This window comes from Oreochromis aureus, linkage group 9 (assembly GCF_013358895.1).
Source record: "Oreochromis aureus strain Israel breed Guangdong linkage group 9, ZZ_aureus, whole genome shotgun sequence".
NCBI classification, from domain to species: Eukaryota; Metazoa; Chordata; class Actinopteri; order Cichliformes; family Cichlidae; genus Oreochromis; species Oreochromis aureus.
The window spans coordinates 20833127-20860581 of NC_052950.1; the positions used below are offsets into that span (position 1 = coordinate 20833127).

General features: G+C 40.1%; 1 protein-coding gene across 1 annotated transcript in view; it reads left to right on the forward strand.

The window, feature by feature from the left end:
- malrd1 (MAM and LDL receptor class A domain containing 1) overlaps positions 1–21154 on the forward strand; it is a 61771-nt gene extending 40617 nt beyond the window's left edge. The window contains exons 18-30 of the mRNA XM_039617277.1: positions 1389–1569; positions 5012–5140; positions 5248–5409; positions 8079–8236; positions 10777–10978; positions 11528–11806; positions 14468–14593; positions 16369–16435; positions 18937–19028; positions 19125–19221; positions 19325–19385; positions 20544–20639; positions 20745–21154. Of these exons, the coding sequence (XP_039473211.1) occupies positions 1389–1569; positions 5012–5140; positions 5248–5409; positions 8079–8236; positions 10777–10978; positions 11528–11806; positions 14468–14593; positions 16369–16435; positions 18937–19028; positions 19125–19221; positions 19325–19385; positions 20544–20639; positions 20745–20843 (1749 nt within the window). The 3' untranslated portion in view covers positions 20844–21154. The remainder of the gene's footprint in view (positions 1–1388; positions 1570–5011; positions 5141–5247; positions 5410–8078; positions 8237–10776; positions 10979–11527; positions 11807–14467; positions 14594–16368; positions 16436–18936; positions 19029–19124; positions 19222–19324; positions 19386–20543; positions 20640–20744) is intronic.
- Positions 21155–27455: the final 6301 nt, after the last annotated feature.

The window sequence follows — 27455 nt, forward strand, 5'->3', positions numbered from 1 at the left end:
AAGGAGCAACAATATAACCATTCATCCTCAAATGAAATACTCAAATGAAAAAAAAAAAATCTTCCACAAGCGACATACAGATGCAGATATTTTATGGGAAGCGTTTTCAGCTTTAAGGGTTTCGTGTTTGAACATAGACGAGGATCACATTAGATTAACAAATTCAGGCGGATGTTCAGCCTGGAAATGATCTGCAATACTTTACTGACGTGGATCATCTGCCATAAGTACAACATTGTATACAGTAGCAAAACACGGTGTTTTATGCACCACCGCTTCTGTTTAAGTAAACATTTTTTCAGGCTGAACACAGATCACACTTCTTCCTTAACCCACACAGGACCATCGTCCCCACACTTAATGAGCCCAAAGACTTCAGGTAGTTCTATCATTTTATTACATAATCTAGGTGAGAAATCTTTAAGTAAATAATCCCAAACATTCATGTTGAGGTTTAATTTCTCAGGATTTTTTTTTACTCATCTTAAATTATGCTTAGCTACTTTCTTCGTCTTTGTTGGCTTGACTGGAGCATGCAACAACAATTTGAAGACTTTACTTTGACATTTTACTCTTGTCGATACTTTTTGTCTTGATCTATTTATTGTTTAGTTTAAAAAAGCCCTCAAGTTTAGTTTTTTTCTTTAATCCACTTCATCTAACATTCAGCATTACTTTTTTAAATCTGTGTGTATTGAGTACGGTTCTGTTTTATCTTATCTGAACTACACTGTTGTTAAAATTTCATAGCATTTTCTACTACCTTCACCATCACCTCGCTAGATCCTGTTACTCTTATGCCAAAAGTATTTTAATATGAAGTGATAGAGCTTTATAAAAGTCCCATTGATGCTTTTGACATGACAATAAAAACCAGCGATGAGATGCCGGCTCGTGAAAAGGCACATCCACTAAATCCATTTCAAAGTCAAATTTGCTGTTTCAAAGCTGTATTAGTCATGATTTAGTGCCTGGCAAGTACCATGGGAAAAGGCATAGCAGGCTTACAGAGGAATACACGTCAGTTTGTCTTTTAATATGTTCCATATGTGACATGAGAGAAATCCATTACCATACTCAGAAAATGTGAGTCGCAGGTCTCAAGGCGGGGGACTTATTACTACAATGTTATGCTAATTCTAATGAGAGTTTAATGACTTCTCATAGATGGCATTTGCTTTTTCTCAGCAGCAGCACTCTGTCCACATATCTGATTCAGCACATTTTGACCAAGAAGTTCTTCACTCTCGACATGAGGCTTAAAGCTTGAAAAAAACATTTCTGACAGTAATGACTGCTGTAGCTGTTTGAAATGAGACTGCAGCCCTATAGTATGTGAAATGCTACCACATGAGCCTCTTTTTGTTCATCCCTGCTCTTCTCCACAGATGGAGAATAATTTAAAGGAGGTGTGGAATCAAACGGGACATCAGGGCAATAAGTGGAACCGAGCAGAGATCCCCCTGAGGAAGCTCCGGAACTTTGAAGTCATATTTGAGGTGGTGCGCCTAAAGGACGTGAGCGGTGGAGCAGCCTTAGATGACCTGGAGTACATAGACTGTGCCCCAAGTAGGTAGCATGCACAAACAGTACACACCAAGTTTTGCATATAGACTGTACTACAATAAAATAATTATGAAAAGCACTATGAAGGCAAATTTCAGGTGAAACTGGATCACTGTAAGCCCATGTTTCATACAACTGGGGAGATTAATGACAATATTACTAGCATTTCTATTACTGCTCATTTTGTCACTGATGGTTTTGCTCCAAACGATTGTTTGGTCAATGTTATTATGATTACATGTCAGTTTTTAAGTTTTTTTGTAAATTTATCTTTGTATTGGTGCATTTTAATAGTGGAGTGGAACCGAAGGCAGTGCCACAGACCTTTTTCTAAATTCTTAATCATGTGAGTTCTGGGGGTGGCATTGTAACTGTGTCCTTCACTTGATCTTCCACTTTAGGGTATGAAATATAACAATAACTGAATGGACTGCTATGAAAACTGATGCAGACATTCATGGTTCTTAGAAAATAAATGAGCTTTTTTGAGGAAACTCTCTTAGAAAACCATGATTTTTTTGTGTGTACATGTATAAATCTGCCATGGATCACTATTAGGGCCTCACTTAAATAATCTGATAATAATGTACATTTTCAAAAAGCTATTGATTATATCATGCTTTTGAACACTAATTTAAAATGGGTTGAACCATCATCAAAGCATTTGTGGACTTTAATAAAAAAAATTAAAGTTGTAGTAATGTAAAAATGAAATGACACAATTAGTTGTGTCAATTAAATGCCTGCGTACAATTATGAACATGCAAGCAGGCATTTTTTTTATTAAATAATTTTTTTTTAAAGATGCTTTTGGCAGATATATGGAAAATGATTGACAACCAGCAAATTCTAGCATATTTAAATTGCATGTTGCTGTCAGCATTTAGCTTTAGTGATTTGGGTATTTGTTTTGTTATCACAGTTAATTAAAAAAAAAAAAAAAGAAGTTAAACACAAAAAAAACATAATAGATTAAATACATATAATGGTGTATATGTAAACAAAGTAAAATTGTGTTATGATTATTATTATTATTATTAAAACAAATATCTTAAAAAGGAAAAAAAAAAACTTAACTGAAATACAATAAAATAAAATTTGTGAAATTTAAATAGAAGTAAACAAAATTGGCTAAGCAAAAATACAATTTAACCGAATAAAAAACAACCATGGATTCTTGCACCAATCACAAAAGACAAGGTGAGAAATTTTGTGACCAATTATTAGGCACAAAGCAACGGGCAAAGACAGAATTGTGTTAAAAGCTGCACAGTCAAAAGAAAGTAGCACACAATGTCACAACATTTGTTCCCATTTAGAATCACATTATTTTTTGCCACTTACAGTCATGATCGAAAAGTTGGGAGTGCTGCGTAAAGTCTTCTTGAGCAGATCCCAAAGATTTTGAGCGGGGTTATGATGCGAACTATGTGGCGACCAATCCATGTGTGAAAATGATGTCTCATGTTTCTTAAACCAACCTTTCACAACTTGAGCCCGGTGAAACCCGGTATATTCATCCTGGAATATACTGCTGTCATCAGGGAAGAAAAAAATCCATTGATGGTAAAAATGTGTGACTCTGTGTCTTCTTTTAGTCAGCTGACCTCCTTTTTGGGAAACATAATGTTCCTGAATCTAAACCTCCAATGTCATCGACAGCTCTTACTTTTTTTTACATAGTTAAATCTAGTATCTGCATCTGCTATTTTAAACGTTTAAAAGTTTACAAGTAATTTACTAATTAACTGTGAATAACTGTGAATTGCAGGATCAGAGTAGCAAATATTGTAAACAGTCAGCCAGGTGAGAGCCAACCAACCAGCAAAGGTAAATGATAAATAACGCAAAAAAGGACTTACACATACTTTCATCCACGGCTGAAGTATTTTTAAAACAGAATGAAACTGCAGGCAGTATCGTAGGTGAGCAGAGGAGATAGGAAGGGTCTTTAAATTTCACTGTCCTAAAAAAAGGAGCAGTGGAGAGGAAAAGTTTTAAAAGCCAGAAATCTCACCACCTGGCAAAGTAATCACAGGCTCGCTGGCACTCGGCAAACCCCTGCACATATATTACCGTCGCTTTGTGCACAGTGGCAGTGCAAATCTTTATTATTGCTTCTTAAATTTAAAAAGCAGCTTTAATTCAACTAAACTTTTAAACGCATGAGGAAAATGTCTTTTATTAACTTTGTGTTCATAGCGGCTCATGTTTGCTGAGGTCTGGAGAATAGCCTTAATCTTGCCTTTAAAAGAAGCTGGACCCATGAATCAGTCTCTTTGTAAATGTAAGATTAAAGTAAAGCAAAGCATGATGTAAACCCGCACCAACCCAGGTGCCTTAACGCAACAAAATAAATAATTCCAGCAGTTAGTGGTTGAGAAAATAAAAACTAAAAAAGATTTCAGCCTGAATTTCACAAAGTGGATTAAATGGTTTTCAGTTTCTCTCTAGCCTTCCCCTCTGCTTTCGTTTTATCAACGTATTCTTCCAATAAGCTTCATAAGCGCGATATAACTATGCTGTGAAATTATTTTATGATCTTTCCAGCTGATAGTTTGGAGTATGAAATTGATTCTGTCGCCGGCACACTCGGAGAAAAAGAAAGGCAGAACTGGTGGGTCTCGAAGCGAGAGGAGAGTTTGATTTTCTTTGGGATGACAGTCGCTGACAGACGCCATTTGATATTTATGTTTGAGACAGATGTTGTACATTAAACAGGACCTGGCACGAGGCTGGGCACCAGGGGGGATGTTTCCTGCTCTGCCGACCCTTTTCCATCTCCATCTCCAGTGCACACGTATAAACAAACACACACGGGAGAACATAAACACTGACCTACAGATCTAAGCGGAGGCATAGATCAAAACAGACTGCAGACACACAAGCAGACAAATTGTCTGTCCAAAGCCAAATGACACAGACAGACAACTTCCATCAACTTTGAGTGCTCGCTAAAATGGATTTTCAGTTTATTATATGATGGGTTTTAACCCCACTGACCTCCTGGAATGAAATTCAACTCTTTCCTCATTTCACTCATCATTTAATGTCGCTGCCTTTGAAGTTTAACCGTGCACACACACACACATCCGCACAGACGTGGATAATGTGTGTGTGTGTGCGTGCTGTCTGTGATCCACCTGATCTGTTTTCCTTCCTCTCTGTTCCATCTCAAACAAGGCGGTGCAGGAGGACGGGGCTTTGATTTCTCTGACAGGCCTTTGTCTGCTTTTGTTTACCTTCTTCTCCGCTGCTGTTCTTTGGTGCTGAGCACAGGAAGTCTGTGTTTTATTAATAAATTGTTCATCGTAGCGTTTTATTTAATGCCAGATTTAATTTGTCTGCATTAGAAAAGGGAGTGAAGTTCTTCTCAAATGGGAATGAAATTATTGAGGAATAATAGAAATTATGATTATTCATTATAATTATCTGTATGTTTTAGCCACTGTGGAGGCCGTTGGTTGTCCTGCGCCCACAGATTTTGTGTGTCGCAGCGGCCACTGCATTGAGTCCCACCTGGTGTGCGACGGCAAGGCCGACTGTGCTGATGAATCGGATGAAGCCGACTGCGGTGAGTAGAAATGATAAATAGGTCCCTTCTTGGAGAGCAGAAGGACAACTTTGAATCAGGACTGCAAACTCTTTCCTTTCATCTTTCAATTTCTTTCTTTCTGGCAGACAAAATAATTAGCTCGCCAGGTGCTTGTAGCTTCAACATGGAGGGAGACCAGTGGAAAGAGAGATGCCAACTTTCTCAAGACCCTGATGATGACTTTGATTGGAGGATTGGTCCCAGTACTGAGACACCAGGGGCTGGACCTATCACCGACCACAGCCAAGGTCTGCAGCTGCTCTTCGCTAAAATCTTCCCAAAAATACGATCATACACAACAAGAAAAATGTGCTTTTACTTCTGATTTTCTTTTCTCAAAGTAAGTGGAGGGTTTTTTTATTGGCTTTTTGGGTAGATGGCTGAAATAAGGTCTGAGATTAGCACAATGTTTTGTTCTACGGCATAAAATACTTTAGGAAGTACTCCATCCATCCATCCATCCATCCATCCATCCATCCATCCATCCATCCATCCATCCATCCATCCATCTTCTTCCGCTTAGCCGTCTGTCGATCTCCCGCTCCCTTCTCCCATCACTCGTGTATTTTGAAGTTCTCTTATGTATCCCACAGAAGGTGCTCGCTAACAAACTATTGTCTGCGTTTGTCTGAAAAAATCCTCCATCCTTGTGTCACTTACTTGATACCCAGAATTAAAGTCTGAGCATCTTCTGATCTGATGCTTCTTCCACAAAGACATCGCCATTTGTCAGCACCTTTCAGAAATGTCGTATATATATGTCATTAGCTGTTTCAACATGTGCACTGCAGCCCTGATTTTTTTCTCACTAATACCCAGCTGTATGTCAGAATATTTATATATTTCTTTTACATTGCCAGCCTCCTAGTTTGTTCCTGTTAATAACACTGGCAGAAAAAACAAACAATTTCTCAAAATTAGGAGCAGACAACATCTGCATTCTCCTGACACCCTCCATGTTTTCAGCTCTCTGGCAGCGCCTTTGTAATTACAACTTGACAGCTGGAAAATGGGACTGTGTGACACCGACATGAAGGCAGGGTTAAAAATACTTCCTGATCAATATCAGTCTGAGTCAAACTGAGCTTAACAGCATTGCTGCTTATCATATGAAGCAAAGCTGCTTCAAATATTGTTTTTTAAACTGATTGATTGAAAGTTAACGACACTTTGGCTACAATTACCCACATCTATGCAAAGTAATGTTAATCAAAATTTCCGTATGACTTCAAGGCATCAATAACTCACCAGCTGAAAATACATTTGTTGACTACACCTGCTCGACTGCTTATTAATGCAAATATCTAATCAGCCAATCACATTTCAGCAACTCAGTGCATTTATGTATTCAGGCATGGTTAAGACGCGAAGTGATTTAAATGACTTTCAATGCAGCATGATTGCTGTAGATAGATGAGCTGTTCTGAGGATTTCAGAAAATATCCATTGTACGGCAGTTCTTTGGAAGAAAATTACTTGTATCAATTCAATAAAGTTTGAGCTGATAGGAAGGCAACAGTAACTCAAATAACCTCTCGTTACAACCAAGGTATGCAGAAGAGCATCTCTGAACATTCAACCTGTCAAACCTTGAAGCAGATGGGCTACAGCAGCAGAAGAGCACACTGTGTGCCACAAAAGTTATGATTAGTTATGGTTTTACATTAGCCTACTGTTAATATTAACTTGTGTACTAATATGCTGTTACCCAGGGATTAAATCAGTTATTGCTATATGTGAGCAAGTTTAAATGAGAGTGATTTCCGACTGGTAAATATACACTTTAGCATCTCTCCAAGATAAAACTGGAACTCTCCCCTTTACATCCCTCCTCCATCCCCTTGTGCGCAGATGTGCACGAGTGCAAGTCCACAGATCTGTCTGCCACAGCACAGTTAGCAACTATTGTTTCTGAAGACATGAGCAACATAAAATTGTACCAATTGCTCACTCCTGTCTGAGGCTGTGTAAGGGGTAGAGAAAATGAGCGAGTGACTTCTCCAAGCACGCCCTTTTTATTTAAGGCCTTGAGTGATGATAGACCAGTTTGAAATGAGGACGACGAGCAGCATGAGTGGAGCGCACAGGTGAAAACTGTTAAGGAGAAAGTAAGGAGGTAAAGAAACACACACACAGCAGCTATTTTGTCCCTGCATGCCACATGAGAACCATAAAACTGAGGACAAAGCAGCATTTTTCATGGGTGACAGTGCACTCAATGAACCAGCTGTTCTCTTCTGAGTTGCAGCTGTAACTCCACCTTGTACTGGCTGTCACTAGGTTGCTATTCCTGATTGGTCATTTGAGGTTATTGATCGGAAGGATGAATGATGGACTGGGTGGACTCGTGATCTTACAGCTTAAAACACATGGACAAAGGCATGACTCTGCAAATATCCTGTCGTTATACGATCAGGTAATGGAGCACATGCGTGTACACGTTCTTGGAAAACGAGCTCTGCCTGGATAGATGCAGAGACTTTGTTTTGACTTTTATGCTTTGATTCACTGCAGCGGAATCTGTGTTGTGGGTGTGAGCAGGTTTTTTTGTGCACTGTGGATTGTGATGGCCTTAAATCCCCCTTAACTCATGTGGAAAACTCCCACTTTGTTCTGGCACTGCACACATGCTGTCTCATCTCCAAGCCTAGCCGAGCTGAAGAAGCTCTCTGCAGCTTTTGGCTGCAGGATACATTTAACGACAGCTTTCCTCCTTCTAAATATCGTGCATATTTGAACCAGCAGAATAAGGTTATTGGATTTCGTTCCTGCAGCAAAGCTGAAATTTGATGGTTGAGCTGGGTTTGGCTGTGGCTTTTCTTTTGCCGTTTCAGCTTCATCGTTCATCGCACTGAGATATTACTCATGCCTTACATAAATGTGCTGCAATTGTAATTTACTGCATTTATCTCCAAAGGTGGTGGAGGGAACTTCCTGTATATAAACTCAGCCACTCAGCGTGAGGGCGATGTTGCCAAGGTGACAACCAGGAGTCCGTTTCCTGCCAGCATCGGCCTGTGTCACCTGCGCTTCTGGTTCTTCATGCATGGTTCTGATAGGATGGGAACATTGAAGGTGACCTCATCTCAGACACATTTCTCTTCTGTTTGCTGCTTTTGGGCATCAGGCTTTTTTTTAACTGTCATCTGCTAAGAAATGATCCAAACTGAAAGCTTAATTTGGATTTGTCAGAGATTTCTTTCCTCTTTTACTCAGCTTATCACCACATTTTGCTCTGCTTACTGTCAGTCACCTGATACCCAAAGGAGGGAATGAAAGTCTTCCTTCCTGCAAATAATCCATCAAAGCATGTCAGCTTGCAAACGTCATTATCATATCTGTCTTTTCATGTCTTTTTTAGCTCTCTTTGTTAAATGGGTTAATTTCAAAACAACAAACAATAAGCATTTGCTAAAAACCCTAATTAGACAGGAAGTGTACTCCATGCGTAGCCACAGATGAGGTGCATACAAGGAATTCACATGAATTATAAACAAAACTACTCAAAAACTCACAGCTCCAAATTACACATAAATTACTGTATTGCTAGTCAAAAACAACTATTAAACCTTCAGAGTTTCCACTTTTGAAATAAGCCATCAGAAAGTATTGTAAGGAAGGATATTCTAGGGTACTTTAATTGAATTTTTCCATTTCGTGCTACTTTTTGCTTCTGTTCCACTACACCCCCGATATTGAAAAGTGTATTTTTAAATTGAAAATCAACTAAACAAAGGAATACTCTCCCATAAAAGTCTGTTTTAAGAGACGATACAAAGGAGGTCAGTGATTCAGCTGACCTGATTTCCTCAAGCAGACTGTTGGAGAAGCCTTGACTGAACATGCTTTGTATGCTTTAGTTTTCAGCCAGACCTCTGGAGCACAAAACAGACCACTGCCTGAGGACCTTAAAGTGCAGTGTGTGTATAAGAGATCAGAGATGTAGCTGGAAAAGAGGCCGTGCAGGTCTTTGTACTAATCAATAAAATCTTAAAATACATTTTAAAAGATGATGTGATGGAGTTTTTAGTTTTGGATCAAAGTCTGGCAGCCTAGTTTTGTAAGTGTACAAAGACAAAGGTCTCTCCGTCTTTACAAGTTAATGTTAAATAAGGGTATGTTAAATAAAGCTAACAGTAAAGTGCCTTAAACCTGTCTTTTTTATTGGTGAGCAGGTAGCAACTGCTTTGGTTTTTATATATGTGTGTGTGGCTGTGTTCCAAGTTGTTAGCTAGCTGTTTAATAAAACAATTTTCAAATTATGCTCCTATCTAGAATAATTTAATGATGATTAAGCAGCTTGTGACTTTGTAGTCAAGGCGCTACCCTATGAGAGTTCAATGTCCTCAGTTTCTCAGCTAGATCCATTACTCACTTATTTCATTTCATTTAAAATTGTAAAGAATAAGAAAAAATAAAGGAAAATAACATAAGATGACAGTAGCCAAAAGACTCAGATTAAGGTTTTAAATCAGAACCTCATAAATAAGTTAGGCTCCAGCCACACAGACCTAAAGTTAGCGACTGATTGGCGACCCCCTGGAAACCACCAATCGCTAGGGGAGAAGTTTGTATTTCCTGACGGGTTGGCAATTGGTTGTCCGATGCTGGTCTCACGTGAAACTGGTCACAAAGAAATATGGAGTGCTCCAATGGAAACCTCTCAGTTTCTTTGGTTGCTAGCAGTTTGCCAAGATCATCTGTTGTTTGTTAGCAGAAAAGCACTACTTTTACTCAGAGAGCCAACATTTTCCAGCTTAAGCCACACTTTTTCCAAGTTTCACTACAGCTCGGTAGTGAGTTTGTGAGTGTTTGCAGACAAGTCCTCCCTGAAAACAACCAGCAACCACAGCAATCTGCCAACAATGCCACTTGTTAAACAATAGGAGAATATCCATTTAACCCTAACAACTATTTTGTATTATTGTTGGGTCATTTGGCGCTATATAAATGAAACTGAATTGAAGCAGAGGATGGTTCAATTCAGTTTTCAAGAGGATGGCCTATGACTGAAGCCTAAGCTGGCTGCAGTGAGAGAAGTACAAATAATCTGGAGTTTTTTGATGCAGCACACTTTCTGAGACCAGTTTTACCTGGCAACAGCTAGCAACCACCAGCAATCACTTGCCAACCAGTTGGGGAATACAATTATTTCCCTTGTGACCAGAGGTTTCAGAGGTTTGCAGACTGGTCTTAAGATCTGCGTGACTGAGGCCCTGGTGGCTACAGACATCTTTTATGTACAGTCTATGCTCCTTACATGTTACATGTAAATGCATAAAGTAAGACACACGGAAACACTGAAGCTTTACAGTACTTCTATTACTAGTATTCCAATTGTTTATGCAGTTGTGTTTTTCTACACTGCATTTCTACTGGTTTTATTTAAGCAAAGAATGCTGCATGTAAAGGTGATGTGCAAACACCCTGTCACCACTGAAGGAAAAATGTTTAAAGACTGAAAAAGTAACTTGTTTATGTTGTTTGTTTGATTAATAATTGCAAATAAATTTTGTTTTTATCTGGAATTTATATGGTGATGATACACGGTCTCACTCAAACATATTGTTACACATCAAATGGAAATGTCACTTTGTGCCACCTGACCTCACCAGGTCTTTACTGCTGGACCCAGCGGTACCCGTCTGTTGATGTGGGCAGCCACTGGAAACCACGGCAGACAGTGGACATACGCTAATGTCATCGTGTCCAACACGGTACCCTTCAGAGTGACCTTTGAGGCCGAGGTGGGTGGAGACATGTGGACAGATATCGCCCTGGATGACATTTCCTACACTGCAGAGTGTATAGTTGGAGGTAAAGACCTGAAGGTTTTTCGCCTTCTTTGCCCTTCTATTTAGTTTTCCCTTATTTCCTATCCTTCCAGCACCATTCTCATTTTTCATTTCATCTCCAGTCTTCACATTCTCCCATTTCCCCATTTTTCCCTCACATTTCCTGTCCTCCAACATCTATGCTCCTCTCCTCAGTTTCCATATAAATAGTGTGAACCCTCAGGGAAAGTGTAGTGAGTTAATGGAGCCTGTTGCCCTGTAGGTCCATATGAATTCAATGCAGAGAATGGGTCAATGCCGAGGGACAGCATGGAGGGCAATGGGGAGGAAAAGCAATTACATTTATATTGTGTTGTTTCCTCACCCTCACCATTCTGTCCTCCCATCACCCCAAACTGTTTCTTTCACTGGCTTTCTGACGAAGCCTCTGTGGTCTCAAAAAAACCATTAACATACTTTCAAAAACAATCCTGGGATTTCTCAAAGGGGGATTTTTACTGTATTTGACTGAAAATCAAGTTTATTTAACCCTTTTCTCTGCATGTATCTTTACTGTGATTTTCCACCTCAGAACCTGTGACTCCTCAGCCACTGACTTGTGGTGTGAACCAGTTTCAGTGTGCATACTCCTTCCAGTGTATCCCAGAGAGCTGGTTGTGTGACACGGAGCCCGACTGTGCTGATAAGTCTGATGAAGAGCATTGTCCCACTGTGGTACCCGGAACTCTTCCTCCTCAGGGCCTTTGTCCTCTTGGGTATTTTCAGTGTTCAGATCATCACTGCCTCCCATCCATAATGCGCTGCGATGGAGTCGTGGACTGTCCCACAGGAGAGGATGAATACAGCTGCCGTAAGTTAGCACCTCTTCATTTTTCACTGAGGCTGGAAAACTGAAGTGCACTTCTGGCAAAAAAGGAAACAATTGGTGGTTTTACCCATATTTAGACAAGATCCCATGAATTAATGTTTAATAAGTAACAGATGAGATGAAAACCTCTCACAAATTCCCGTAAACATGTTTCTGATAGAGCTTAATAGTTCAAAAATTCACTCACGTGTTTCTGGATAATCCACGAACCTCACTGTGAACTGCTTTCACTGGAACTACTGTCCACTGAATAAATAGTCCCTTTAAACTGTTCACAGCTCGTGCTGTAATTAACTAAAGCAACAATGACTGTTTTCTCAGTTTCATCTTCCAGTGTCATCATCCAATGTTACATCTTTGAGATTTTTAAAAACAGGTACAATATAAAAAGTGTTGGGATAAAATCTTAATGTCTAAAGCAAACGGCAAAAAATACAATGGGGTCACAGTATATACAAGCTGTTTCCACATAAAATGATAAGCCATTAAACCTCAGATTTATAAGAGGTTATCACATTTTTTCATTAAATTTCCACCTTAGTGTTGTGGGCAGCACCTTGATGCAGTGGTTAGCCCTGTCAGCTTTATGGCTCTGGGTTTGAACCATCTTGGGCTCTTCCTGTGTTTAGTTTGCTTATGTGAGTTTTCTTTGGGTCCTCTGGTTTCCTCCAAGAGTCTAAAGCAATATATCTCATTTGCGGCATGCTCCACTTCAAAAGCTGAAAAAGTTCACCCCCCTCCAGTTTTATCTACAGTACTGTGCAAAATTCTTCAGCCACCCCCTCATTTCTTTATATTTAGGAAAATGGGAAATGGTCCGAAATTTACTGAAATATCTGCAAACATACATGAAAATGCAGAATATACGACAAAAATAGAGTTTGCAAGAGTCTAACAAGCTTAAAGTCAGTATTTTGTATGACCACCTTTATTCTTCCAAACAGTCTGAACTCTCTCAGACAAGATTTCTTGTAGTTTCTTTAAGTAATCTTCAGGAATAGTTCTCCAAACTTGTTGAAAGACATTTAAAGCTCTTCTTTGGATGTTTCTGCCTTTTGTCCTGTTCTTTATGAGGATGACGTTGACGTTAACGTTGAGGTCTGTTCTGGGGAGGCCAGTCCATGACCGATAGTCTTCCACTATGTGCTTTTCCACCCAGGTGTGCTTTTACTGCATTAGCTGTGCATTTGGGGTCATTCTCCTGCTGAAAAATCAAACTGTTGCTAATCAGACACGTTGGATCAAATATCTATGCTAACTTTCTGCCTTCATGAGTTCTTAGTTTTGACAAGATCCCCAAGACCATTGACTGAAGTGCAGCCCTAAACCATGATATAGATACCTTCTTCTGACCTCCTTACATGTTGACAATTATTTAAATCAGAAAGTTCAATGATGCTGATTTTCAGTCCAGTTCTTGTGTAATTTGGCATACCTCAGCTTTTTTCCCCACTTCACTTACTTAAAAATGGTTAGAAATAAAGTTAGAAAAACTCAATTTAAAATGTGTGAAAAAGCAGCTAATGTCCAGAAAAAATGTAAAGACCTTTAGAAAGCTTGCAAAGTTATTGCTCTAGACCACTTTAAAAATAAAAAGTCTGGCTTTTTTGAAGCTAAATGTAAAGAAATGAGGGGTGACACAATTCTTGTGCATATTTTTTCCAGTATTTCCCCCTACATACTTACTCACATCCCACCTGCACAGGCACCATGCCCAGACCAGTACGGGCCTGCCCAGCAGTTTGAGAACCACTGGTCTGAAGACGTGCATGCTCATGTAACGCTTATAGATCATAGGTGTGGATGTGAGCTATATGTACTGCATACAGATGTATAAGTGTTGCTTGTGGTACTGAACACTTTGAGTCATCAGTAAGAGCAAAAAAAACGTTTTCTATGTCTACTGGTCAATTTGTAATGTTTTAATTTAGATGTGCTTACACAAGTGAAATATTTGTAGTCTTTGCTGGTTCCATGTACTGTATGTCATATTATGCTCTACCAAAGGTAAAGGTTTACTGGTGCTACTTACTTACTTACTTCTTCCTTAAACAGAGCAGGTTATAGTGGGTACATTCTGCATACAGATTAAAGACCCTGTTTAATCATTTTTATTTAGTTTTTAGCACCATAGGTTGAATTTCAGTCACCTCATCTGCACTGGGGTAAACGCAGTAATCGGAGATGTATAACAGTATGTGTGAGTGAGGATCACTGTGGGTACTATGAAGGCCTGTTGAGTTGTGTGTCCTTCTATTTAAAGTCAGCTGGTCTCAGTCCATGCTTTTAAATCCCAACACTCTCAGTGAACTACTTGATTATTTTTAGTGTGTGTTACGTTTATATGGGCCTCGGTTACCGTTTGTTGTGTTAAAATATGTTCCTTCGATAAAGTGAATTTGACTGTGTATTTGATTGACAGCATTAGTTGTACGGAGCCTGTCGATACAGAAGAAATGAAAGGTTTTGGAGTTAGAAGCTGGACTTCTTGAATATTTGTGCAATTGCTTGCAGAATATCTCCTTAAAATGCTTTAAAAAGGCAGTGAGCAGTGCAGTTCTCCTACTGTGATTACGATACACTCATTATTGTCTGTGAATTTAACACTCACCCCTCTTCATATTTCCTCATTTTTTCCACCAGCTTGGCTCCAATGTAAGCTGGGAGAACTGGTGTGTGAAAGTTCGTCTAGCTGTATCCCATTTCAGAGGCGTTGTGACCATTTTGTCGACTGCCTGCCATTCCACTCAGATGAATCCAGCTGCCATGGTAACACGCTTTTATTACCTTACCCTTTTTTGCCATTAACTGTAGCCCTGTTGTATGATTTCCTGACATGTCGCAGGTTGCACTTACTCCAAAGTGTAATTTCTACCACCTCTGTGTCACGTCTGTCTGTGCATTTAGCTGTGATCAAATGTCTCTACTTTCATTAGTCACTTCATGCTTTAATTTAGCTTCTTTTAAAGCTTTGATGTCAATCACTGTGACATTTACTTCCAATGTGCCGTTACATCTCAATTTGCTTTGATTCGAATGACACGTCTTTTTTTTGTATCCATTTATGAAAAAGTAATCTTTTAAAGTATTTTCACATTTAATTTAGCACATACCTTTCTCTATATATTGCCCTCTCATGAGTCAGTTTTCCCTTAAGTGCTTCCAGTACTTCACTCATATTTGCCCATTTCGAGGGACTCTCAGGACGTTTTCAGGTCTGGCTGTTTAGTCTTCAAAGCACACCTTACGGTGTTACTGCAAGCTGCCAAAATGTGATCCATTAAAACCTCTGCTTTCCTGCATCTTTGAGAAATAAGCCCAAACCTCCCATTCAGCCTGCATTTGCTGCCAAGCCAAAGTCACTTTATCAAGGGCTGAGCAGCACTTCAGGGTTTCATAATGGTATTTCCAGCATGATGATTATTTAAAAGGCAACCCTAATAACCCTCATCCAACCTATGGAGGCAGGAGCAGTCATCATCAGATAGATTAGGTGGGCGAGGGGAAAAAAAGCGTGCTAAAGTGGTTTAATCTTCACGGCTATGCAACATTTTTCATTACATTTTAAATAACAGATAAATAACAGATTCTCTTTCTGGTGACTGATCCCAAAGGGGCCGATCCTCCAACCCGGTCGTATAAGGAGCGACCATAAAGCTGCAATTCAGTCACTAGAAATCATAAAACGCACCTTATTTAAACTGGTTGGATAAGTTGTCACTTTGTGCACCTCTGGCCTACTTCCAACCAAGATGCTCTTTTCACTTCACTCCCATTCTGACCGCTCTTTCACCATGGACATAACATCGGTATGAGAGTCGGTCCTTCAGCTATGACTCAGAGACCAAACAGCTATTTTAAGTCAAAGATTCCTTAATGTTCAACACCAAAGGAATTTCTTCCAAAACAGTTTTACTGTAATGTTCTGACACAACTAAGGGAAGGCACTGGCCACATTAATGACATGCACTATGGTGGAAAGCAAATTGAAAAGACTGGAGTATTTTAGATATGCCAGCACAGTCTTGGCTCAACACTCTTGGCGCTTCCTTCCCATAAAAATCAAGTGGGCAACTTTATTGATCACAGCCACAAGAAGAACAAGAAAGATGGCACTTAGGAATCACTCTCTTTCTCTGATGCACCTTGAAAAGACCTCATAAGAACTCCAAGATGTTTGGAGCAACCTACCTTGAATAATTGACACATGAACTAAAAGCAAATGGTTGTCTGACATTTACTAGTAAATAAAAGCCATCGGTGTCTTTATTTTTGAAAACATACTCACTTTAAGTGGCTGGAATGCATAGTCTCTTAACTGCTCATGCTCTCTGCAGAGGTTAATGGATGACACTCAACAGTGCACTCCCCCTCCCCCCCAACAACACAATTGACTGATTTCATCTTCTGAACAGCCACATGTCTGTTTCCTGTCAGATGAGGAGAGAAATGGTGGCTACTGACAGAGTACAGTGAGGATTTGAGTATCCTGCCTTCTTCATACAACGTGTGGTGATGCTGCATTTTCTTTTCTTCATTTGCAGAATGTCCTCCGATGTATTGCATGTATCACGGCTCATGCCATGTGATGACACAGGGGCCTGTTTGCATGTAAGCTGATCTTCACCCAGACACACACACACAAACATGCATCTATAAGCAGACTAATACACAAACTCAGTCACATTCATTAAGATGCACAAAAGAAAGATAAGCATCATGTCTGTTCTTCCCACTCCCCCTCTCATCCTTTATCTGTCTGTGAGAGCTTTAAAACATGGAAATCCCATCAGTCTTGTTTCTTTCCTTGGAAAAGACACGCTCCGTGAAGCATGTGGGAATCTGCTTATCCCCTGCAGATTAAGCAGGGTGGTTCTTCCTTCATTTATCCGCCAGCATAGTGTTTCCTGGGAATCTCTGATGGCTTCTCCTGGTCAATATTTAATCGTGGTCTCCACTACAAATAGCTATAGCGGGTAGACCCCCAAAAAGCCATGCATCAGATTAACCTGCCAGCATAATACAGCCGTCTACCTTTCAAAAACACATTCAAGACAGACACTCTGTTGGAGGTTTTGTTTTTTTATTAAGCCCGTGAATCTAGCTGTCTGCATCAGCAGCTTGGAATGTCTGCAATGAGATTTTTCATTATAAAAGAAAGAATGCAATTATAAGACTTGGTGCTGGATCTGTTAACATCATTATGCACCGGTGAATCCTCTCTGGGACATTCACATTTCCCCATTCTCTTCACCAAAGGTTAAATTCTCCAACACATGAATGTGAATCATGCAGCGGGGTAGATACACCTTCCCTAAAGTCACATAACTAACTGCACGCCATGTCAACAATCCAATAAGTGTCTGTTATTAGAAAAGCAACACCTTCAATTGGAATTAAATTCCTGCATGATATGAATTTGTGATGGAATTCCCTTGTTAAGACAAAACTAAGAAACTGGATTAATCCAAATTTTGGTTTTCAACGACTTCACTTCCTTTTAAACCATTTTTACAAGAAGGTGGAACTGCTGAACAAGAACTGCACACTTTGAATGCTAAATAGCCCATACTGGCTTGTCTGCTTCTTATCTAACTTGCAAAGATGAACGCACGTCTTGTCGTGCACGTCCTGACAAAAAGCGAGCTGCTAATGTCGGTTTGTAGGCTCGGCGACACGTACAGAATATAAATGTACCCGCAGGTATCAGTTCGGACAGGTTAGACGCTGGTGTGGTCTTTGCTTTTCAGTACTGCTAACAAGCTGTCTGCCCGTGACATGTGGGCACTACCTCAAATTTGTTTACTTTGTGTCCAATTTCACTGCCAGAGCTCAGCTGCTGTCAATCAAGTGCACCCACACGCCTGCCCAGCCAGCAAAAAGGAGAAGGGAGCATTTCATCTGTTTCTCCAGACACCTCTTCTTCCTTTTCCTTCCCTGCTTTCTGTCAAAAGATTTTTTTGTTAATGCTTTTTGTCTCAGAAATGCTGCCTCGTTCCCTCATTTAGTCCTCCTGTGTTTGATTCCCCTTTCCTATTCATGTCCCCGTCCAACATTCCCCAGTGCAGCGCCACCACCACCACCGCCTCCTCTCATTATGTAAGAGGACCTTACCACCGACATTCACACTGCAGTGTGGTATGGACTTCCTGAAGCTGTTCCAGCATTGATAACAGCCCTGCTGTAGCAGAACTCATGGCCAGCACCTCTGGCTCAGTATTTGCCTCACGTTCCTCCACTCTGCTGAGCAGGATCCACCAGGGAACCAGGCCAGGAGCAGCCCACTGCCACGGCTAGACAGTCGCACAATATGCACGCTGACCCCCTCTGAATGATAATGACTCAGTCTGGCTTCACTGAGAGCTGTGTGTTTCGAATTAGAAGGTCAATGTTGCTCTGAAATCAAGCTGATACTGAACAGATGTTGACTTGGAGCAGAGTCTTAGCTTTGGAAAAGAGGAACGAACTTTCTTTCCAGATGCAGCTCCACAGACCGGCCAAACTATTCGCAATTAGCCTGTGTTTCCATGCTTGATGTCCAACAGATAAATCTTGCACTTTTTGTCAAGATGTAAAAGACGCGTATGTTCAATAAGCTTAATAGAAACTGTCAGGATTATACTTCTTTTGTTTTAGTATTTGATTTTATTTAGCATCAAAGTCTGAGGAGGTTTTTTACATTATCCTGTTCTTACCAAAGTTTTGGTCTATGTCTTTTTAATTAAGTGTTATTATATATGTGCATGTGCAGTTCATTAGCAATGGATGACAGTGCCACTAGTTGCTTCATTCAAGACAAGAAACCTAGAAAATATAAAGACATATTCAGCTATCCAGTGGTTCTTAAAGTGTAGCCCAGGGCCTCCAACCCAAAATCTGATTATAAAACATGTTATTGTGCTGGATTATTAAAAGAAAAGAGCATTTACACAGATGGAGATCATAAAACAAACATATTGTGTTCATTTATTCCTCTTATCTTTGGGCCAGTACAGACTCACATTTGAGAAGCACATTTGAGTCAGAATCACCAAAAGATGCTACATAAAACAAGACATATGGTTTCAGCATCCACGTCTCATCTTATGTTTGTTTTCCTTGCGTGGTCACAGCTGTCACCCGGGATGGACAGGAAACCGTTGCCATGTCAGAGAGAAACCCTCCCTCTCCACGTCTTCACCCAAACCAGAGGACACGCAGATGGGTAATAAAGAAGCCCACCTCTTCTCTCACCTCTATTAAAATGACTCGCCTGAGTGTAATTGCTGCATCCTTACTTACCCCGTTAATGTCACTGCAGTTCCTGTGTATGTTGGCATCGGCATCGGGCTGCTGCTGCTCGTACTCGGAGTCGCTGTGTGTGTTCTGGCTCTGTGCAAGAGAAAGTGCCACTTAATGTGAGTTGGAGCTTAATTCGTTCTGCTGTTTCACTGCTGATCCTTCGTGTAACGATTATGTTCATGATAAATGCGTTGATGAGTTTGTCTGCCTGCTCCACAGAAAGCCCAACCTGACGGACTACGGGGTGATGGATAACCCAAATTTCGACTGGAAAGCAGAGGTCAGCACACAGAAATGTCCAATCAGTCATGTTTTGAGTAACATTAAGTTTCTCAGCCACACAAATCAAATTTTTCTACCATTGTTCTCACATTTGTTCAATAAGTGGATTTAATTTTAGAAGAAGTCAGAAGGTGCTCGCCAGAAGCCTTTCTGCAAAATTAGATTTTTGATTTAGGATCATTGATTTTGCAGTTTGTGTGTCGCTATGAGTTTGTATTTCTCCGAGTGTTGTATGTACACACTGTAGTGCCTATACAGCAGGTAGACACAATAACTGAACTATATAATCTGATCAAATGCAACAGCACAAACTGCGATGCCAAAAATATCCAATTTAATCAAGGTCACATGATGAAAGGCTTTAGAAACTGCTTCTTCACTGGCTTGCATTACTTTACACGGGCGCTCATATTATTGTCCGCCCACTGTGTGTTTTGTTTCCTCCTATTTTGATCTCTGCTGTTATTCCTGCTATCAATGAGAAAGATCCGAGCGTAGGACACGATACAATCACAGCTCTTCCATTTGGATAATGAAATGAGAGACGCACACAAACACACTTTGTTCTTAGCTACACGGGCGTGTCACTGAGTAATACAAGTCAGAGTGATGTTTCATTGCTCTGGTGACTGTGGATTAAAACTTTGCTCTGTGCATGTGGCATGTTTGTAAGAGTTATAATTCATAAACACATAAACACAAATGAATGTGTGAGTAGTTCCCAAACCTTTCATGTCTAGATACAGTTTTGTGATTATTTTATGAACCATTTTTCATCTTCATGTACACGAGAAAAGAGTTTACGTCGATGAATTCTAATCGGTACATTATTAAAGTGCATGTTGAATACACACAAGCACAGCACACGAAATGTGCTTAACTACACTCATTTTTCTTACTGGCAATTTTAAGTAGAGCGTTGTAGCTCCAAACCAGTATATCCATGACAGATGCGCTTCAGCACTTACACAGCAGTGGAAACAGTCGGTGATTATTCCACCTCTGCAAGATGATGAAATATTTTATGGAGGTTAAAGTTGTAATTATGTACACATAACAAGGCAATTTGATTTTAATTGCGCTTGCATTTCATGCACTCTAGCACATTAAGCCTCATCTCATTTTAAACCCATGTACATGATTTTCGATACCTCAGAATGAAAGAGCGGGCGGCTGTCCCAGTGTGAACCCCAGGAGGAGTGATGGTCACGGGCTTTCCATCAGTGTCTACCCCTGGAGGAAGGAGGTAGAGGTATGGTGTCTGTACACAGCCTTTTGGCGTTCACTCTAATGTCCTGTGCAGAAATCAGCACACAGGAAATGATTTGTCTTTTTTTGTGTGTATTCATCCATACAGGGTCTGAACTGGAAAGATGCCAAGCTGTCCTTCTCCAACCCCTTGTACCATTACCCCCCTAATCATAATGAGGCTGACAGCAAAACCTCTGATGCATAAAAACAACGGACATCACATTTATTTTTTTAAAGATAATTTTTTGGCTAAATGCCAACTAAGAGCAATGCAACAAAACCATCGAGATGCAGAAAACATGGAGACAAAGAGGACGGGCGACTCATCAGTGGACCTTATGTATTCACACTGTATTGAATTGTGCGTACACACTCTTGAGGAGTTCGTCTTGACCCACTGCACTCAAGTCCAGAGTGGGGCAGAGGATGCAAACGGTGACATGGATATATTTCACAATACCAGCTCGGCTTGACTTCATGTGATACTTACATGTTTAAATAAAGGTTTAAAGCCCACAGAATAATTGATTGTTCAATCTAAGACATGCACATAAGTATGAATAAACAGCATTGTGTATTTATCCACAGGAGTTCTGCTCTACAGACACCAAACTCTCTTGGTGAGACTTCAATGAGAAGTTCAATAAGACTTGCATATTGGCCCAATTAAAATAGTGGATAATGCTGGAGGCTTAACCTGACTTTAATGGTTAGCATATCTGCTGCTTATCTGCTTAGTATAAAGCCCATCATCTTTTGCTTATCTAGGCTTCAATCATCTGGTAATTCAGTGTTGTGGGATGGCTGGAGACTATCCCAGCTGTCACAGAGCTAAAGGCATGACACCCTGGATAATCCATTTTAACTGGCCTAACACAGAGAGACAGACAACCATTCCCACAGACAATTTAGAATTGCCAATCAACCCCCATTTAGATTGTGAGACAAAGCTGGTGTACCTGGAAAACAGCAGGTATCCAGCCTGAATTTGAACCCAGGACCTTCTGCTGGGAGTCAACAGTGCCAACCACTGAAAGATAGTATTAATAGGTAGGGTCTTTACCTTACAATATAAAGCAACTGTTGTGACTCTACTATTATAAAGAAACATAATTGAAATTTAACCGACCACAGCTTTATTTTTCCTGCAAAGACATGAGTAGTCATGATCCTCTCCCCAAAATCGTGGCAAGAAAGTAGATAACTTCAGTCACTGTCATGTTAATCTATTCCATTAAAAAGTCTCAAGTATGCAGAGACAGTTAAAAATATTCTTCTTTTTTTTAATTGCTGCAATTCTAAGTCTTAGAACGGGTTGTGAATGGTGATTAAAGGTTTTTTTTCATGTTGGCAAAAGCAGAACACATCCAGTTGACTGAATTAAAATGCTCTGCTGAACAACATAGCCTCCAAACAGAGTCCCGAGTTCATTACTGATCTTTTTTAATCCTCACAAGTGCAAATAAAATAGTTTGGCCCTGCTTTATTTGCAAATTAAAATCCATTACAAGTTGTCGTTCTCCGGCTGCTGTTTGTGCGGTGTGTGAAGTGAATCTCTAACTCTGCGCATTAACCAGCACGGGACAGCTGGATCATAAACATCCAGTTAAACTGGTCCAGTTATAAACCTGATGAGAGCTCAGATTTGCTTTCTTTACGTGTGCCATCATAAATAGTCTTGTCGTATTTGACAGTCATCACTGTGATTTACAAGATCAGGACATGTACAGGGAGTGCAGAATTATTAGGCAAATGAGTATTTTGTCCACATCATCCTCTTCATGCATGTTGTCTTACTCCAAGCTGTATAGGCTCGAAAGCCTACTACCAATTAAGCATATTAGGTGATGTGCATCTCTGTAATGAGAAGGGGTGTGGTCAAATGACATCAACACCCTATATCAGGTGTGCATAATTATTAGGCAACTTCCTTTCCTTTGGCAAAATGGGTCAAAAGAAGGACTTGACAGGCTCAGAAAAGTCAAAAATAGTGAGATATCTTGCAGAGGGATGCAGCAGTCTTAAAATTGCAAAGCTTCTGAAGCGTGATCATCGAACAATCAAGCGTTTCATTCAAAATAGTCAACAGGGTCGCAAGAAGCGTGTGGAAAAACCAAGGCGCAAAATAACTGCCCATGAACTGAGAAAAGTCAAGTGTGCAGCTGCCAAGATGCCACTTGCCACCAGTTTGGCCATATTTCAGAGCTGCAACATCACTGAGTGCCCAAAAGCACAAGGTGTGCAATACTCAGAGACATGGCCAAGGTAAGAAAGGCTGAAAGACGACCACCACTGAACAAGACACACAAGCTGAAACGTCAAGACTGGGCCAAGAAATATCTCAAGACTGATTTTTCTAAGGTTTTATGGACTGATGAAATGAGAGTGAGTCTTGATGGGCCAGATGGATGGGCCCGTGGCTGGATTGGTAAAGGGCAGAGAGCTCCAGTCCGACTCAGACGCCAGCAAGGTGGAGGTGGAGTACTGGTTTGGGCTGGTATCATCAAAGATGAGCTTGTGGGGCCTTTTCGGGTTGAGGATGGAGTCAAGCTCAACTCCCAGTCCTACTGCCAGTTTCTGGAAGACACCTTCTTCAAGCAGTGGTACAGGAAGAAGTCTGCATCCTTCAAGAAAACATGATTTTCATGCAGGACAATGCTCCATCACACACGTCCAAGTACTCCACAGCGTGGCTGGCAAGAAAGGGTATAAAAGAAGGAAAACTAATGACATGGCCTCCTTGTTCACCTGATCTGAACCCCATTGAGAACCTGTGGTCCATCATCAAATGTGAGATTTACAAGGAGGGAAAACAGTACACCTCTCTGAACAGTGTCTGGGAGGCTGTGGTTGCTGCTGCATGCAATGTTGATGGTGAACAGATCAAAACACTGACAGAATCCATGGATGGCAGGCTTTTGAGTGTCCTTGCAAAGAAAGGTGGCTATATTGGTCGCTGATTTGTTTTTGTTTTGTTTTGAATGTCAGAAATGTATATTTGTGAATGTGGAGATGTTATATTGGTTTCACTGGTAAAATAAATAATTGAAATGGGTATATATTTGTTTTTGGTTAAGTTGCCTAATAATTATGCACAGTAATAGTCACCTGCACACACAGATATCCCCCTAAAATAGCTAAAACTAAAAACTACTTCCAAAAACATTCAGCTTTGATATTAATGAGTTTTTTGGGTTCATTGAGAACATGGTTGTTGTTCAATAATAAAATTATTCCTCAAAAATACAACTTGCCTAATAATTCTGCACTCCCTGTACTGTACAGCGAGCATGCTGAAGAAAGCATGTAGGCAGCTTCCCACAGCGCAAGGCTGTCATTTACTTCTTGCCAAGAGTCATGTGATATGACCGATCCCACTCTTCTTGCTGTTAAACATGCGGTTACCCTAGCTTAGCGCACTTCCGGGTAACAGATTGTTTGTTTTAATCTAGCGTATGGGCATGACTGTAGAAAAGCTTGTCTTTTCAAAAATACTAATAATATAAATGTCAGTGACTTTCTTTATTACCCTCTCATTTGTATTGTCATGACTACAGACTTAATAGGCTGACAAAATACTCCTTTTTTTCAAGGTTTTATTTTTTAAAGTTTGCATTTTGTAATTTTCTTATGGCAGCTTTTATGAGGAATTTGAGCATTGAGCATACCTCTAAAGCCAGCCCAGATTCCATCTCATCTATAATAGATGTCAGGTATATGTGTTGGTAACCGCAGCCAGAGAGTACTCTGAGCCTTTGCACTCAGTCTAAGCCCATCAAAACAAACTCTCACCCCTTCATACTGGTTCACATTATGAGTCTTTAATTTTTAGACTTTATATGACCGCAGTCTCCATTGTCGCTACTGTTTAGTCTTGTTCTCCATCAGCGCAGAGTCTTTGCTGAGTCTGTAGGTGGCTTCTGGGTCAGAGATTTATCAGAGGGCCACAGGATCAATTTCATTCTGTGAGCTGCTCCTCTATTTTTATTGTTCGTGCCGTCGCTTTAGATGGCTCAGTGCCTTTACTATAGCACACTGTTCTGCCCTTCAGAGCCAGAAAAGCACAACAGGGGTTTGGTCCCCAGTGACTACAGGCTGTTATGTCATGCAGATGCAGAATTTATTTACTCATTGTATTACTTACTAATTTAAAACAGCAAAACAAAAGAAAAGCTGAACATACTGGCTATTTCTTTCCACATTTTAATCTCTAACTAAAAAGCATTTGTTTAGACAGGCCAACAGATATTGATCCCTGACTTAATGAAGTAGCAGCTAAATTAATTAATGCTTAGAGTCACTCTAACCACCAGACTGAGACTAAATAGCAGAAATGATACAAGATTTAAACATATTGTGAATGCTATGAGACGTTTAGGCATGCCGACAGAAATTATGCCACAGGAATGTAAAGTTTCTTTATATAAAAAGTTGAAATTGACTAAAGACACATATAAGGGGAAGCTAGTTGAAGAGATGGCCAACATTATGCTCAGATAATTTGATATCCCTGATTCTCTGTGATTTATGAATGCAACTGAACTCTTGACTCAAAATGAGTTCAGAAACTGCATGTAAAAAGCAAGAGCTCCTGAAATTTTTGATATTAGTAAACAAAAAAAAATCACATACTTTTGCATATTGAACCTTTACCTTTGCATTAAATTACAGATTTCGATATATTTTACTGTATACAGAAATAATAAATCCAGTCCATGAACACAGCCTGTCCAAGTGAGGCTAACGGAGGATATCGAGTGACAGCCTGCAAAAAATAGCTATAGGTGGCCTTTGCTAGAAACTAAAACCAATTTAACCTATTGATCCTTAGCTGTAATTACTTCATAAATCAAAGAGTATCAGTTTTTATTATTAACCAATATCTGGTGAATTATTTTACAAATAACTAATGAGGTGACAGACTTAATCGTGACAGGAAAAGAAATGGCTAAATCCATGCTAACTACCATAGCTGAGAAGCAAAAACAGCTGCAGAAACACCTCCAAAGATTAATGTATTGATTTTAATATGCAATATTAACTGTTGGACAGTTTAATCACTTTTTAATCACTAATTTGTGTTAGTCAGTGATTGTAGATAGGCTGCTCCAAAGGCAAAGTGCTGTATTAGCATTTTAACATGTGGCTTCTATAGCCGTTATAGCTTACATAAGTAATTGCCCTAATTAGTGTTTAATTTTACTCACTAATTATGCAGAAACTATACAAATTCAGAATTCTGAGTTAAAAAGATGTTAAAGTTATGCATTAGATGTATCATTACTGACATTTATATTACTTGCTTTTCCCCAACAAGCTACACAAACACTCCTCCGTCTCCCTCTGAATCACAAAAATCACCAGCTCAGCCTTTTCACGGCCTCTCCATCAACGCTTATTTGTCTCACTCTGCTGACTTTTGACCTAACATGACAACAATCAATGCCCTACACAAAAACCTTTCCTACTAACATGCCACCACATGCCCGCGCAAACGAATCTGCCTTCTACTTGCCTTGCCCAACACTCTCACACGAGGTCCTGCTGACAGGGAATGTGCAGCTATCTCTTTTTTTTGTCCGGGACAAGCATCTCTCTGGTACTTTCGTTATTTGCGCTTTTCAATAGCGCACAGGAGAGCTGCTACACGCCACCAGCCTTTGTCCTTGTGTTGTTGCTGAAGCAACGTTAGTCAGCTTTTCTCACCGGGGCCATTGTTGTCACACTTTTGCTAATCACCAAGCAGAGTCCATCTAGAGGTCACCGTTTTGTTTGTGTACCTCTCTGCTTCGAGAGGCCTGCACAGTGAAAATATTCCTGCAGAGTTCAACTGTGATAGCCTTGGAGGACACTTTCTGTCAAAATACCAGCTGACTTATGCATCATTTGCATACCTGTTCGGACATTTCTGAGCTCTCTCATCCTGGGCTGTTATCCTAGATTTGTCTCTCACTGCAATTGTGGGCTTGAGGTACCAAGTAACCCTGTCAGGTCAAGGTGAAATTTATCTCTTTCCCTTATAAAGATGGCTCAGAATTAGTTCTCTCATCCTCTCTGGCTGAGTGCAGAGGAAATTGTCTGTTTCTTCTCAGTAGGAGTGGATGGCGATGAGCCCAGGGGCCATCCTGACCGTTCATCATTGAGTTTCCAGAAAAACCTCCAGGTCTGCATCCACAGAGGGCTGAGGAGAGAAGACACTGGCGGGCTGTTTCTGATTGGATCTCTTGTGGTTTGGAAGCACTAAAAGAGTTTAATCTACACTTTAACTGCCTCCTGTGTTGTACAGTAAAGTTTCATTATGACTTGAAAGAGGAGTTTTATGTACCTCGTATTCTGATGTGCAGTAAATGTCGACCTGTCCAGTGCATCAATGCATTACTGCTTAATTAGGTTTCCGTATACGAGGTTAAAAAACATGTAACATGTAATAGTTGTACTGCAGCAGGTTATATAAATGCCCCGCAACCCATTTTTTATATTTATCTTCTGTGTAATCCTTTCAGTATTCAGAGGAGCTTGCAACTAGCCGCACATTTCTCTTTGACTGAGATAGTAAAGACATTTTTCTAAATGTCAGTCTGAACAATCTGATGCTCATTGTGGTTATCGTGTTGAGGGGTGGTGGACTGTTCACAGTGACAGGATCAAAAAGTTATTCAAACATTTGACAGCAAACAAGCTTGAAGCAGAAAAAATGTCACCGTGTTATTACCTAATGAAAAACAGAGTAGCAAAACATTATTGTTGAAATATTTGCACATTTATGGTCATGGAGCAACTCTTTCTTGCTGCCTGTTGAATGCACAATACTGCAAAA